The sequence below is a fragment of the Etheostoma spectabile genome, chromosome 4, assembly GCF_008692095.1.
Source record: "Etheostoma spectabile isolate EspeVRDwgs_2016 chromosome 4, UIUC_Espe_1.0, whole genome shotgun sequence".
Classification (NCBI taxonomy): domain Eukaryota; kingdom Metazoa; phylum Chordata; class Actinopteri; order Perciformes; family Percidae; genus Etheostoma; species Etheostoma spectabile.
In genome coordinates this window covers 19,784,188-19,800,180 of record NC_045736.1, presented here as the reverse complement: position 1 = coordinate 19,800,180, position 15,993 = coordinate 19,784,188, and the positions used below count along the sequence as shown (strand labels likewise).

At 37.5% G+C, this 15,993-nt stretch overlaps 2 protein-coding genes and 1 long non-coding RNA gene across 3 annotated transcripts in view; all 3 read right to left on the bottom strand.

Moving 5' to 3' along the window:
* Positions 1-15,993, bottom strand: part of LOC116688438 (uncharacterized) — a 466,907-nt gene that overhangs the window by 13,186 nt on the left and 437,728 nt on the right. The gene's annotated exons all lie outside the window — the stretch shown is intronic.
* LOC116688419 (caveolin-2) lies at positions 3,222-5,445 on the bottom strand. Its single transcript, XM_032514463.1, has 3 exons — positions 5,132-5,445; positions 4,267-4,454; positions 3,222-3,382 (listed from the first exon to the last, which is right to left on the bottom strand). The coding sequence occupies exons 1-3, from the start codon at positions 5,282-5,284 to the stop codon at positions 3,223-3,225; spliced, it is 501 nt and encodes a 166-aa protein (XP_032370354.1). The 5' UTR covers positions 5,285-5,445; the 3' UTR covers position 3,222.
* On the bottom strand, positions 8,354-15,097 carry gpr61l (G protein-coupled receptor 61-like). Its single transcript, XM_032514425.1, has 2 exons — positions 14,846-15,097; positions 8,354-12,086 (listed from the first exon to the last, which is right to left on the bottom strand). Exon 2 carries the CDS (start codon positions 12,032-12,034, stop codon positions 10,742-10,744), a length of 1,293 nt encoding a protein of 430 aa, XP_032370316.1. The 5' UTR covers positions 12,035-12,086; positions 14,846-15,097; the 3' UTR covers positions 8,354-10,741.

Below are 15,993 nucleotides of genomic sequence, written 5' to 3'. Positions count from 1 at the left end.
AGGAATATGATTCACATTAAAAGACACTTACATGAGACAGAATTCACCTTGATACTGTAAGTCAGGTGCTGGGGTAATTCGTAGATGTCACCTTATTTGTTGACATTGTGCCAGTTTAAGAAACCCGACTGTTCCTCATTTGTCATTATAACCCTACAACTGACAAACCCTCTGTAAGTAGTAATATTGTGTTGCTCTGAGAAATGTAATAATCAGTTTTCAGACATATTTGTTGTAAAACTGAGCCTGAACCTGTTATTTTGTTGATATATTTGGAGGATTAGTTAGGAGAGATTTACCCAAATTACATGCTAAATATATTTGTTGCAAATGCTAATGTTTCTTTTCAGTTGAGTGGAAATTAAATATAAAATAACTGTATTTGTTGGGACTCAGAAAAAGAAACATTTAAAGATATATATTCATATTGTAATGAACATGTTTGCATTCATAATCACGATGATAACAATAAAGTGGTAAGTGATTTAAATGTTTCATAATCTTGCACGAGAGAGAGATCCCAGGTCCTGAACTTCTTATTTCTGATATTTCTGATTGTAGCAATGCATAAAATCTAATAGTCTCCCAATATAAACTCTGATTCAGTCTTCCTTAAGCTGTGCAGTTGTTGCTATCAGTCATAGCTTCCTATATTAGCAGGCAGGTCGCATAAACAAACTCATACAGTGTGGTGCTGCCAAAAAGAGGGGGAAGATGAGTAGGTGACTATAAAACTTGTACCAGGTCTTACAGCACCCCCAGCTCTCTGTGTTTATATTATCTCGATCAGTGGGGTATAGGAACAGAACAGGAAGAGTGGCTCGGAAGCATGGATTGTCATTTTTTGCTCTGTTCCCTGGTGGCAGAGACAGGGACGAGGAGGGAGGGGTGGAATGGGATCCGAGTGCATGTGATCGAGAGCCAACCCAATTAGAGGAGTATTCTTGGTGTAGCAGCGGAGAGTGTAGAGGCTAGTTAGAAATGGAAGCAGAGGGACAGAAATAGCTCAGCAGAGAATCAGAGTGGACATACCTCTGCTCTATGGGTGTCAATGCAATCATCTGGGACTGCACTGGCTCCTGTCTTTCATTTAATGTAAATGGGCCATACTGGGATCTCAGACCTATATTCATGGCCATATGGTAAGAGTGGGTATCATTAACTCAAGTTTAATAAACAGTGCTGGGTGTGTAACTTGACCCATACAAAATGCTTTTCATTAATTTTTTTACTATACTTACTATATATATGTATAAAAATATATAAACGTGCTCCCTTCATTCATTTTTCCGGATGAAGGTCTATTTCTATTAAATCTATTTTTTTCAAGTTAGACAGTATGCGGGAGTTTTTCTGCAATTCTTGACTACTTATCCCCCTCTGACGCACCTGTCTCACGTTTTGTGTGTGTGTGTGTGTGTGTGTGTGTGTGTGTGTCTGTGTGTGTGTGTGTGTGTGTGTGTGTGTGTGTGTGTGTGTGTGTGTGTGTGTGTAAAAATGATAACTTCTAGACTAGTAGTCTATTTACAGAAGGTCTGTGTATTGGCTGTGTGCATTGACTTAGCTATCTATGGTTGTTTGATTGCTAACGTTAGCTCAAAACTCCATTCAACTGAAAACCTTTGTTGTGTTTGATTGCCAGCAATGAACAAACTTTGTTAAGTAGGTCCATCTTTACTGTATTGACATTACAGAAGTCTCTCGTTAGCATCTTGAATGCTACTTGTTGCAAAGTGACGAATGCTCAACTCACATCTTCACTTGTCACAAAGTGACGTATGTGCGATTCCAATCTGCACTCGACTTACATCAGGGATTGATAGGGGTAAGCAAGCATCCATGATGCGTAGCTCCTATGGCGCCATTTTAATGCTACCAAGCACTCACCTGCCATTAGCATTTCATTGACTGCCATTCATTTTGGCGCCACTTGACAGCAAATAACTTTACATCTAAAGCGTTTGAAAACGTTAGTTGTTCATTGTTTCTTTCTAAAGAAACACGACAATGTACAAAAGGCTCCATTACCTTATACTTCTGTAGCAGGCGTTTTTGTAAAAATAGGCTAACAATTGTGTCAAAACCAAGCAACTTGCTGTTGCATAGTTGCCAAATCACCATATTGTCAGGAGAAGCACATAGTCTGTTCCTGCTTGCATTATTTGTTTAGGTTTAATTACTGATGTTAACTAGCATTTTGGTTAGCAATAATTAGCCTGTGCTTATGTTATCTTATAACATATACCTACGCTTTCCGTCTCTGCAAGATTGGGAATGATTGAGATTTATTCTTGGCACAGCTACCAGAAGACTTACAACTTTCAGGCAGGTTGCCCACGTCACATCTACGTCAACAAGCTTAGTTAGAGGCTGCGCAGTAACGCTCAGCTATCACCGGAAAAGTTCTTCTAATATCCTTCACTGGTCTCCGTCCAGAGAAAGGGATCTGTTGATCCATTTCTTTCACTGTCTAAGCAAAACTGTCGACACTGTCCAGACATGAGAGTGGTTTGATCTTCTCATCTAACTCTTGGCAGCAAACTGTCAAACTAGTTGGTAACACTTTACAATATGGTACAAGAAGGTAGTTACTGTTTTTGAAAGAGTAACAAATGATTAGTTACCCTTTTTCAGAAGGTTACTTACCCTTTTTTAAAAGAGCAAAAGGGTAGTTACTCTTCTGAAAAAGGGTAACTATCCTTTTGAAAAAGGGTAACTAATCATTTGTTACTCTTTCAAAAACAGTACTACCCTTTTTCTGAATAAAGGTAACTACCCTTTTTCTGAAAAAAGGTAACTACCCTTTTGAAAACAGAAAAAAAACAGAATAGTACATTACCATAAAAGAAAGACAAAAACATTTCTTGAAATTAATTATTGTGATTTCATTCAACTACAATGCCATGACATCCATGTTAATATGATTAATGCAATAATTTAGCCTTTCTTACATACACACACTTGTCCATCCAAAGACAGTTTTCATTATCACTGAATGCTTGTTGGTCTGTTCTGCTTTACATGCCAGAATCTCTGGGTTTATAGGTACAGTATGCATGCATCATCAACATCATCACAAAAGGGACAAATTGAGCAATAATAAAAAATACTCACACACAATTGTGATGCAGATTAGATTATAATTTACCTTTGTGGAATTAGTATACAATCCAAATGTAATACCACTTGCTTTTTCCATGTTTTAAACAAGCATTGATTTATTTATCTGTCTTCATCTTTTGCCAGATGGATGGTGATTTGACCACAGCACTTTCCAAAACTGGTAAAGAAGGGGCTGATGAGAATGTTCAGTATGCTGCCCCACACAGTCTGAACCCAGTGCATGTTGATGAGAAGCAGCTGCACACAGGGCATGATTAACCTAGAAAGATACAGTGTGGACAAACATGAGCTCATCTCACTAATAAAACATCGAAATCATTCTACACTCCTAAAAAGGGTTACCACTTGAGGGAAAAACTGTACAAGCTTGAAGGTAGCGTTACCATTTGTTATCATCAACTAAATCAAGGGTCGTCAACGTTTTTTAAGCCAATGGCCCCTCATCTGAGAGAGGAATAGAGCAAGGACCCCCTACTACATATTTTATAAAATTAAGTAGCATATTTACCTGGGCCTACAATAAAAGCCTAAAGCCTTCATACATACCTTTTTAGTACATAGAAAACTAATCTCTAAACATAATTGTTGGAATGATTTTACAACTCATGTTTGAATGTTAAACATAAATGTGACTCGATGAATCCTCAGGATGAACTGTATCTGTGGATCTCAATAACTACCTTATATATAGGCTAATAAGCCTGTCATTATCATGTTTTTTTTCACAAATAGGCGGATTTATATTTACTAATAATATGTTTATTAGATTAATGTTAAGACATTTACATTTTTGAAAAAAAAATACAAAAGTTGCAAAGAAACTCCATTAATTTTTTTAAGATGAAGATCTACTAACAAAAATGTTGCTTTCTATTAATTTTATTTTTTGCAAGTTAGACAGAATGCGGGAGTTTCTCTGCAACTTTCAACTACTTATCCCCCTCTGTCTCACGTTACAGATGTGGAAAGTATATTTCTGTACTTAACAATAATTAGGAGGCCCCCCTGCAGTAACTCTGAGGACACCCTAGGGGCCCATAACCCCCTGTTGAAGATCTCTGATCCTTGTGTACCAGAAAAAAACATTTACCAGTTCACCCATGCCTACAAGTCTATCTCCTCCCAGTGTGACAACAGTCCTACCAGATGTGAAGGCAGCTGAGCACAGCGAAGAGGATCCCTGCTGCCAGTGAGACCGGCACTGCCAGAAGAAGGGAGATGAGCCGGTAGATCCACAGTCTGGACACCTCAAACAGGGCGTGACTCCATAACCACACTTTATCAAAGCTCCGCACCGAGGGAGGCTCTGCAATCACATCCTCAAACGTGACCTCAAGACACACACAGAGACACTGTGAGTGACAGTTTTTCTCAAGCATGCAACATTTTAAACTGAGAACTGGGGGCTTGGGCTTAGATATGTAGAAATGGAGGTTAAATCTTACCATGCAGACTGATGGGTATTGCTTGCAAATGTCTTGCACTAAGCCATTTTAATTGCACACAATGTCATTTTTTCATCACTTATACTTTGCAGTGATCATGGGGCAAAAAACAAACTGTGTGTATGATCCTATCCACTTGAGGTCAGTATTATGCAGCAAATTGATATTTACCACATTAAGTTGGTAGTCTTATATTACCTGAGAACCAAAATGAACGCCATTGGACAAGTAAAATGTTTTACTTCCTGTAACAAAAAGCTTTTTTGTCCGAATTGCATTCATCATCCCCATCATTACTCATCAATTTAATCAAAAATCTATTTATCACTTAAACCAAACAGAGATTTCTGTTTCAGTTCAGCTTTGCATTGTCAGTGTTACATGTTGGTTAACACAGACAGGTGGAGTGGTATGCACAGCATGACAGTACACTGGGTTTGTTTATTTTACTGATCTGTCAAGTTCTTTGTTTCTCTAGACAGAAATTCCACAGCTTGTGGCCTGTTCTGTGTATTTATGTGTGTTTTGTTGATTAAACCCCTGTGACAGTGCACACTCTTTACCTTGAGACTCTTGTTGACTCTTTTGGGATCCCTGTCGTCAATCAGAAGCCTTATCTCACACTGTTTGGAATTCAGATCTTCAGATTGTATATCCACTTTGACGTCCATAAATTCGACTTCTGGTCTCTTGTCTTTTAATCTCTGGTCCTCCATTTCCCCTTAGTTGAGCTGTGTCTCGGATCTGTTGACCGCTGTTGACATGTCATTGGAAATATGGAAGCTGAGCAGGGCGTAGCAGAAGGCTGACTTACCAATTTAACTACTTGCCGCTGACACCCAGGTGGAACATAGTGGACTGCTGACTGCCTTGCTCCTTGTTGGGGAATGCCTTTGTTGGCTTTTAAAGTCTTTAGTGATATTTTCCACATGACGCCCTACATAGAAAAGTCTAATTTAGACCTGCATGATATATGGCTTATGGTCCTCGCTCATCAGCCTTCATTTCCTCTATAAATATTGAAGAAGTGAAGATGATTACATTGGCAATGTAATGGTTTTACAGTCTTCTCATCATGAAGGCAGAGTTGATGGATTAAGAACAAAAAGTTCTCTGCACTTCAACCACTTCATACATTTAGGTTGAAGTTTTTTTTAGGAACATGATAAATATTTTAATCTGTGGTAACTGTTTTTTTTGGTCCCATGAATATTTTGGACTGATCACTTTATGAAGTTGATATGAACTTGTTTGCAACCAGTTACTCATTTATACATCCAGCAGGTACAGAGCTACATTAGCATTAGCATTTAATTGTGTTTCTGTCCACCTAATGAATGTAAATCCATTATCTACTCTCCTTTTAGATCTGTTTTGCTCATCACCAACTCCTGAGTGAAATAGCCAGTTTTGAAACTGTTAAATGCTCCACTATATTCAATAAATAGACGCTAACTTTGTCTGTGTGCCTTATGGTGCTAAGAAGATGTACAATGGGTTTTTAAGTGCTTATTTACTTAAAAACAGCTGCCAAAACAGTAAGAAAAACACTAAGGAAGAATCAAGTTTAATTTTACATAGGTTTTCACAATTCAAGGAATTTGCCTTGGTTTTTGGTGCATAACAATACACACATTATAGAAAGAAAAAGAAAAACAATTACTACCTATGGCCAGAACCATAATGTAAAATTAAAATTATCAGTAAATTAGTTATTTTTTATATTGATAGAACTGTACAGTGTTTTAAAAAAAGAGGATGGAATATGCAAAAGTCCACAATATAAAGTATACAAAAATGTGCCACACACAGAGATAATAATCTAAAATAAGCAACAATCTGTCTCAAAAATGTCTATTCACATTTTGATATGAACATGACCAGACATCTTCGCAGTCAACACATATCTCACTGTTTGTTGAAAATTCCTAGAAGCCTTTTTTTCAGAAACGTCCGCCCAAAGAGGAGGGAGGAGAATTCACTGGTATATAGCGCACTCTGTTGGCCATGGTTTGTCTCAGTAGTTTATTAAAAATCACTGTTTATCTCCGATGGTTAAATCAGCTCATATTTTTAAATCCTCATTGTTTATCACTGATGGTTAAATATGCTGCCTTTTCCACTCAAACATGACCAAATAGCTAATTTTCTTTCAGTGCTGCCATAATAGTATCAAAGTGCTTGGTTCACAAATGCAGCAGCAGCAGAGTGGTTTGATTAGCCGATGATTAATGCTGTGTGTGTGGAAACCATGGTGATGAAGAGCCCTCAATATTGTGTGTTGTTGTGATTTTGTCTGATCCTCTGCTTTAACAAGATGTTGTTTTAGTTTACATTTCGATTGGGATCCTCGTCCACCCTGTTCACCTCCAGTTCATCATTTCCAGCTCCCAGGTCTGAGCTCACCATAGCTCACTCCTCTTCTCCTTCATCCAGATCTCGGCATAGTCTTCATTCATTACATCACCACCAGTGTCTGGACTCCATCCGGAGGGTATACCGATAGCTTCTCAACTGAGAATAAATATGATGGCGTCACAATGGGAATTCGATGATGTTGCGATGGGGTCTACTCACCAAAGACTTATCATTAATGTGCACATGTCAATAAATAATTGTTCACTTAAAAAGGTCTCTCCTTATAAAATGTACGCACTGGGTTATAGTGTTTGCATTGGTGGTTTGGTGAACTAAAACAACCTTTTTATGATAATACAATTCCTATTACTGTGACAGCTTGAATTAAAGTGATAGTATTAATGGTGAAGCTTTATTTGTCATAATGAAAAGTGCTGTGGTATTATGTTGTCAGGCTCCAAATGTCACAAATAACGCAAAGCCGGCGTAATGAAGTTAAACCTGTATACTGTGTTCATGCCCAGTCATAAATTCTGGTTGAATGGTATTCCACAGTAAGTATATCAAACATCTATCATGGATGTCTTGGAATCTGTCCTGGGTCTGTAGGTCCCAGGTCCAGATGAAGTGGACTGTGGTAATGGTCCTTATCAATATGCTTGTAAATAAGACTGAGGACAGTCAGTAACCTGATTTGCAAAATGAGTTCCCCTTTTTTCTTTTCCATGTGATGTTCCTTTATCTCTGGGGTTCTTTCAGGAATACATTTTCAACATTTCAGATTTTACTGACTGGATTTTTGGATGACTTGATTTTTATTTTCTAATAAAATAACTGGCCTTTAAAAATAAAAATCTGCCTTCCTCTATGGGAATTTAATATAGGGGGCTTATGCCCCCTGTATTTTAAGGAAGAACGTTTATTTATTTTCATTCAGAAAGAAAATTGGTGTCCTTAAAGGTTGGATTTCTCCTCATTTTTTAATTAAGGCATTTAGGATTTTATTTTTATTTTTTATTCCTCTTTAGTCAACTTAAGCAGGGGTTCCTATACTCATGAGCAGCACTGTAGCAATAGGATGGATAGTGATTCAAAAGTCCTTAAGACAGGTCACAAAAAAAGATCTGATGGGTGTCCTAATTTGGATTCTTTGATGTTTGGTTTAACAAATGCTGTATCTAGATCCATTTGATGTTTTGTTCCAACCTTGTTTATCTTTGTATTATCACAAGGTTTCATGGAATCCAAATCTCAGGAAGCAGATTTCTTTACCTTGTGTTGTCAGCAGCTATTGAGTCCTGAATTTTGAGTTATTGAATAAATAATGTAAACCGTGCCTTGCTGGTCTCATTGTTTAATGGCTAGACTAATGATGAGAAAATAACACGAGAGAAGACAAAAACAGAAACGGACATGTAGTATAAACGTATTGACAAAAATGTCTCACAGCATGTTCCTGTGCACTCTGTGTTTATGTACACATATCCTCTTGGTAAGAAAGCTATTGCAGTATTTACCTACTTCCAAGTATTAAGAACACAAGCGCAGTAGCTCTGAAAGAGTGGTGTATACTCCAGTAAGTGACAACCTGCAAAATGGTTTTTGCCGTTATTTGCTTTAACCACACTATTCTTCCTTATTCAGCATGACTGCTGTTTGTAAAAGACTAATACAAACACCTGAGGCCATAAAACAGCACTTTGTTACCACTCTCAGAGCATTATCAATGTCCAGTAGTGATTTCCAATGTAAATTCACTATTTCCTGCCTCCCCATATCCATGTCACTATTACAGTACAGCAGTCCATATTCACAAGGATTTGTGCTACCTTACCTTCAGCCTCTAACCACATGTTAATGAGCCTCTATCTGAATTAATAGGTCTCATGTAATCAGTCTGCATGTGAAAAGCAGGAACAAACCAGAATTAGTAGACTGCAGTCGGGATTTAAAGCCAAAGCAACCAGCCTAAAGGTGCTCATTGCTATGTCATTTACAGGCTCACTCAATTTCCATGACAACAGAGGCAGATGGCATTTGCCATCTATCAGCATATCTGTTGCACACAGGAACTCTGTGGTAAAGTCCCTCAGATTCATAACAGGTTGTCACACTACAAAAACCACAATATAAGTTATACCATCGCTTGGCAACATTCACATTCAATACTTATCCTAAATTCAACAGACTCCACCAACATTTGTCTATACATATTGTTTACCAACATTTAAAAAAGGATACAGTGGAATTCTCTCATGTTTATATGGAATGCAAATATTCATCCAATTTTTACCTTGTCTTTGTAGTTACACTCCAGATTTTCATATTTACATTTTCACCTATTTTCTACAAAAATCAATGAAATCAGTTCAATTGTAATATGAATGGAAAATTGGCAAACAGGGACTTGTATCAATATAATCTATGCCAACCATAGCACCTGGACCTAAAATGACATGTATTTTAAGGATAGGATCACATTTGTTGAAGTCTTAAAACAATACTGAATTGTCCATATGTGCATTGAAATGATCATTGGTTGCTGTAATTTGTCCTTCTGTCCATACTGGCTATGTAATGGGTTGATGTAGATTAGCAGGTATGAGCAGGTGTAAGTCTGAGATGAGGTTGAAAAGATGGGATTTTTATTGTGTACCCAAAGTAAGGCCAATGAGGCAAAATAGTGATATAAAAATTAACCAAAAAAAAAAAAAAACTTTCAAGAAAATAAATTAAATTGACATGAGAGTCCAAATTATCACATTTTAAAAACATATTGTTTCCTGTTGATCTTTAAACAAGTCACAACTCTGCGGGCATCCAACGGACTTACGTCCCACTCCTTCCAGTCTCCTCTAACTCTCTGTGGCCTGAGCAAATAAAACTGCCTATCTATATAGGCTGAAGCCCGCCCCTCAAATTACAACATACTAACACAACAGTACAATGCAGGAGTAGATCAGGTGAGTAGAGTAGTAGTAAAGGCTTCATACAGCCAAAATGAATGTATCTATTACGCTAGAAATTTCCAAAATATCATTTATATGATTCACATTAACATTTGACAAAGCCACAAGATATCTTGATGACTAATAAATGTATTACTTAAAATTTGAGTCACTTTCTGTTACCTCAGAAGTCATAACGTCATTAAAACCTGAGAATCGCTGCAAATTTTTCTTTATACAACAAAGAGAGCACATGCTGGTAAGTGTGTTTTACAGACAAAGATTATTTGTTACCCTCTGTTACCTTTTACTCTCAATAAACATACATAGTTAACAAAGACATATGTGTTGCGTGGTTATTATAACTGGTCATGTTTGTGAAGTAAATTATATGGTTTTAAAAACTGATGTATTTTGATGTATTGATGGTTGTAGGCATATACATCACCGCAGTATTAGATCTTAAATATGTGCACAAGAAAGGTTCGGGATTACTGTGGAAGTTTGATGAATGGCTAGGTATTTGAAAATGATGCAAATAAACATATTGACATGCTAAACCAACATATACAGGCAACCTTTACACCCAGGCCTTGAGAAAAAAAAGATTGCGCATGGCTACCGTGACGGCAGCCATGCACAATATCACAGTCTATAAAGAGATCCCTTCTAAAGCCAGTTTTAATGTATAGGCAGGGAGGAGTACAGTGACCAATAATCATTTCAATGTACAGTACATATTGGCATGAAAGTAGTTTTAGGATAGACTTAAGATGAGATCTATTAAGAAAATGGCTTGCTAACAACAAAAAAACTGACCTGGCTTTTATATTAGCACCATGGTCCATAACTCATGTTGGTCAATGTCTAAGTGTGCTCCTCAGGTATTTGTCCAGGGATTCTTATTCCCTGGTCTATAGTGTTTCTGGGACGGGAATTGGCACAGCTGGATGTGGTTTCAGCTGTGCTGCTGGATCTCTGGATGAACTGGAGGAAGTTCTCCTGAAATGAGCCCTCGTGGCTGGATGTTCCAAACTCTGCCGGCTGGGTCAAGCAGCAGCGGCGAAACTTTACCAGCTCTTCTCTGATCTGCCTGTTCAACAGGCCGTAGAAGAATGGGTTAACAGCAAAGGAGGAGTAGGCCAGCCAAGTGACCGCCTCTTCTAAGTCCCCGGGGCTGTGCATGGAGCTAGTCAGAGACATTTGCAGGTGAAAGATGAAGTAGGGCAACCAACAAACAAAGAACTGACCTACAATAAATACCAAAGTAAGGGCAGCCTTTCCTCCACTGAAAGCCCTCTCTGGAGATAGTCTTTGGGGCAAAGTACGAGTGGTAGTGATCATGGTGGTCTGGCTGTTGATGGAGTCTGAGCGATCCTTAGCAGGGCTTGCGTTTGCCCAACTTGGCACAGCAGGGACTTGCTGCAGGGCTGCAGAACGTGCTACTTTGTACACAGCAGAGTAAACCGCAAAGATAACCACCGTAGGAACTAGGAAACAAACCACACTGAATAGCACAGCAAATATACTTCTTAGACGACTGTGGCTCGCGTGTAGAGAGCAGTGAGCTGCAGCAATAGAGCTCTGATGTCCATAAGCTGGCCATCCAAACAGCGTGACCAAAGCTAAGAGGACTGATTTAACCCAAATTATTAGCATGACACCAATAGCAAGGTTAATGGTCATCTTGACTTCATAAAGCATGGGGTGTACAATGTAGAAGTAACGCTCCACACTGATGGCTGTGATGGTGAGAATGGAGAGACAGATGAGGAAAACATTGAGAAAGATGTAAACCTGACACTCCAGAATAGTAAACACCACAGTTCCAAAGAACGCTGAGCTGGATATTATACCCAAAGGCATGAGAAGGATGGCACACAACAGGTCCACTGCGCAAAGGTGACACACAAAAGCGAACCTCTTTAGGTGAGGAGCACGGGCAATGGCCACCATCACACCAGTATTGGCCAACAAAGCAATGAGGTTAAGGGTCACCATGCAGAACAACCCAAAAAGGTCTTTGATCTGGGACTGGGAGCTTGTGACAACACCCACATTGGCAGGAACTGTAGGATTGGTCTCCCATAGGACAGTGGTGACATTGGTCCCTGAGTGATTTGGCACAGAGGCTAACATGGGACTAGTCTTGTCTGCCATTATTCATTCATAACCTCGATTTGTATGTCAGATGTCTTCATAAGTGGAAGTCCTGTGTTGAGAAGACAGAAAATAGTATTTATAAACATTTTAGTTGTATTTATCTATCCATTTAAAAAAAACAATATTGGCAGATTGAACAACAAGAAACCGAAAGGGCAATACATTTTATTGCAAATGGAAATACTATTGTTGACCCACTGGAAATTAATGTAGCTGTTAAAATTGTTTATGGAAATCTGTACATATCCAGTATACTACTAATGTGGATGTCCATACTGAGTTTTTAAACAAACTCAATATCCCCCAACTCTCCAAAGAAAGTTAAAAAATAAACAATTAAGCATGGTTGAGATATTGTAAGCTATAGGTGCAATAAAGGCTGGGAAGCAGCAGGGCCAGATGGCCTCCCAGTTGTCTTGTATAAATACTTAAAAGATAAATTGGCAACTCCGCTTTATAAGATGTATCTAGAAACCTACGACAATAGCTACTTCTCAGTCTCAATGAGAGAGGCCTCATCAGGCTTCTAAAACCAAGAAAACCTAACATTAAATGTGAGAATATGTGACCTATAAGTTTAATAAACACTGATACAAAAATCCTCAGTACAATTTTGGTGAAGGCTAGAGATGTGCTTCCAAGTATTGTGGGTGGGGAATGACCAAAATGGTTTTCTAAAGGAAAAATTTGGATTTCATAATGTAAGATGCGTTCTCAATGTACTGTACTATCAAAAAGAAGGAAAAATCACAGCTCTTTGATAGGGTCAAGTGGATTTATGTTCAGTATTATAGCTCGATATGGTTATGGAAATACGTTCCTTAACTGGATCAAACTATTACATCTCAATACTTTAGCTGAGGCACTCACAAATAAAGTGGTGTCTGAGCCCTTCAATATCACAAAAGGTGTTCTCCAAGGTTCACCTCTTTCACTTTTTCTGTTCATACTAGCTATTGAACCACTAGCAATAGCCATTAGATCAAGTAGGCAAATACAGGGTGTTGGCAACAGAGATCATAGAATAGCTCTTTTTGCTGACGAAATAGTTTTATTCTTAAATCAATTAAATAAATACCAACACTGTTAGATCTAATCGGCCTGTTTGGTAGAATCTCCAGATATAAAGTAAATTCTTCAAAATCATCACTAATGCTGCATAACAGAAATGAAAGAGAATATGTAAACCAATATTTATTAACTTTCAAAAATGCATCTAATTTTACATATTTGGAATGTTTAAGAAACTCACAGCACTCTCTGGAAATGTATGTGGAATAAGAAATGTCCTCAAATCTGCCTATCTCTGCTTATCTTTAATTTGATTCTGGGGGGCTGAAATGTCCAAATCTTTACTGGGACTATTAAGAAACACGGTTGAGAACCTTAATGTTTTGTTTTTCTTCTAGAGATGCTCCATCTTGGATGGACATAGAGTCAGATTTCTGGTACCATTGCATTTGTACCTGTTTTCAGCCAACCTAAAGTACTCAAAGCAACACTATGTAACTTTTTGTACCTTAAAATAATGTTTCCAAAACTGTATCACTGGTTCATCAACTCACAACAGGGTGAAAAGGTGAAAGGAATAAGTAAAGTAGGTAACCTCTTTAAATGACTTCTCTCTTAGTATGAAATTCCAAGGAAACATTTTTTTTAAATATCTCTAAGTTAGGAACTTTATTTCTTCTATGCCAAACCAATAAATTGGGATTCCTTCATCCTTAGAATACATTATAACAAACAACTGCAATGAGAGGGGTTAGATTTCATCAACACATAACTTGCATCAGTGTCTAAAAGAAACAGTGATACTTAGACTTAAGACATGTAGGGCGACTTAAAAGAGGACATTTCAGAAAACAATTGGAAGAAAACTTGTGACACATCTCAGAAGAAATGGTTGATTTAAAGCTACTCCGATATAATTGGCTGATGCAGACATACACAACTTCTGTTTAATTGAATAAATACAACAGTAATTTACCAGACCGTTGTTTTAAATACAATGAGGCTATAGGGACATGTCTGCACTGTGTCTGGGAGTGTGACAAAATTAAAACATTCTGGAGGGAGGAAGTCAATAAAACAAATGTTCATCTTGTCCGTGAGAATTCCACTTGACCTTAAGATAATTTTGCCGTAACTGTATCCAACAACTCTGAATCTGACACCCTAAGAAGATAAATGTATTGATTTTGCTATACTACAGGCAAAAATACTGAAAAATTTATGGAACAAAATAGAGGCACCTAAAATTAGTGCTTGGATCAAGAAAATGGTGCAATGTATGTCCATAAAGAAACATATAATGAAAGGCAAACTGGGGGTATATGAGAAAATGTTGTTGAAAATTGAAATTGGAATGAAAAATTAAAAGAGCATTGTTAAAAAAAGTCCATATAATACGTAGTAATAGTTTAATATAGTTGAATGCTAATGCAGAACGTGATCTGATTATTTAATATCATGTTAATTATTAATGTTAATTGGAAAATGGACAGTTTTTCCATTCAATTTCAGCTGATTTCTGTAAACGGTTGCACATGTTTTAAGTCTAAAAACAATTGTGTGTAAATTGTAAACCAAACAAATATAGCAATGACTAGCCTTGTTTACTGTACATTAACTCATATATATATATATATATATATATATAAATCCTGCCATCCATCTATCTGGATTATGCAACAGTGTGCTGCTATCAAAACCTTAACCTATTGTTCCATTGTTGATTGAAAGTAAATTCTTCCTAGATTATTACATCGAGCATAAAAAACAACACTGATGACGCATACAATGACTTACCCATGATCCACTCTGTGTTTGTGTAGTACAGTTCAGACCAAACAGGTTAACCAGTTAGACTGTTTGACTTGACAAAGCTCCTGTTGAAATACCATATGTTTAAATACAGTAGGCCCAAACCAGCTTTACTTGTATTTATTTTTTCCCAAAAGAAAAATAGTCAGTCCTCCAACTGAAAATACATGTCTTTAAGTCCAGTTAGACTCCGTGGCTGAGGTTTACTTTTTCTGTAGGGAGGCTTCAGAGGTTCAGACTTGTCACATATGTAAAGACGTACAGATCACTGATTCCATGATGAATATTGCTAGTAAATGATGCTTCCTCTCTTTCCTCACCCCTCCTCCGGTAACACTCTCGTTCCTGTCTTGTGCTGTGTATGGCAGTGACTGTCACACATTGTATTGTATGTGATTGTTGTTTTTCCTTTTTTCAAATAGACACACACTCCACTGTCCCTCTTCCAAAGCCCAGTATTCCCTGGGTCCTAATTTCCACCAGGTTCGAGGGGAAACTCACAGTCAGGTCTGTATCTTTGCACAATCATTATTTAAAACACCTGTAACATTACTAGAGATTCAAACTGCTCCACTGACGAGAAGTACGGGATTGGCTGGTATAAAATATAAAGTGCCCTAACGTCTATAGAGGTGTTTGTGTTTTTTTTAGACCCCAATTACCTGTATTCCATAGCAGCGGTTCTTCATGGGACTAAATACCAAGTACCCATATTCTTTCCTTGTTAAATATGTCTTAGTGCTAAGCACAAAAAGGTACTGTAGTAGTATATGTTTCATCCACCCCAAAAAAATAAATAAATAAATAAATCGCTGAACCAGTATGTCTATCTGGCCATTAGTTGTAGCAGCTTCCTTGAGCTAATATGTGTAAAGAAAATGCAAAATTTGGAAGACCATACATTTTATTCAGTTTTTCCATAATCTGATCAGCATTGTCTGAGAATGGACACATTTGTATCTCAGTTTTAGAACCAACGGGTCATGAAATATCAACTCAACAGTCCTGTGTTATTTTGATTAGATTTTTACAGCAGCATTTGAAATCAGAATTCAAAATCACAAGAAGAAGAGCTAAATAATTTGCTCTGTAAGACTTTCAGATAGACATTTCTTTTGTGAAGAGCCAAAAAC

Bases quoted from the DNA above. Each gene is read 5' to 3' on its own strand.
- LOC116688419 (XM_032514463.1), bottom strand. From the start codon at position 5,284: ATGGAGGACCAGAGATTAAAAGACAAGAGACCAGAAGTCGAATTTATG. The intron at 4,455-5,131 runs GTAAAGAGTGTG...GTGTGTCTTGAG, and splicing joins GAGTCAACAAGAGTCTCAAG to GTCACGTTTGAGGATGTGAT. The intron at 3,383-4,266 runs GTAGGACTGTTG...GTATCTTTCTAG, and splicing joins CTCAGCTGCCTTCACATCTG to GTTAATCATGCCCTGTGTGC.
- gpr61l (XM_032514425.1), bottom strand. From the start codon at position 12,034: ATGGCAGACAAGACTAGTCCCATGTTAGCCTCTGTGCCAAATCACTCA.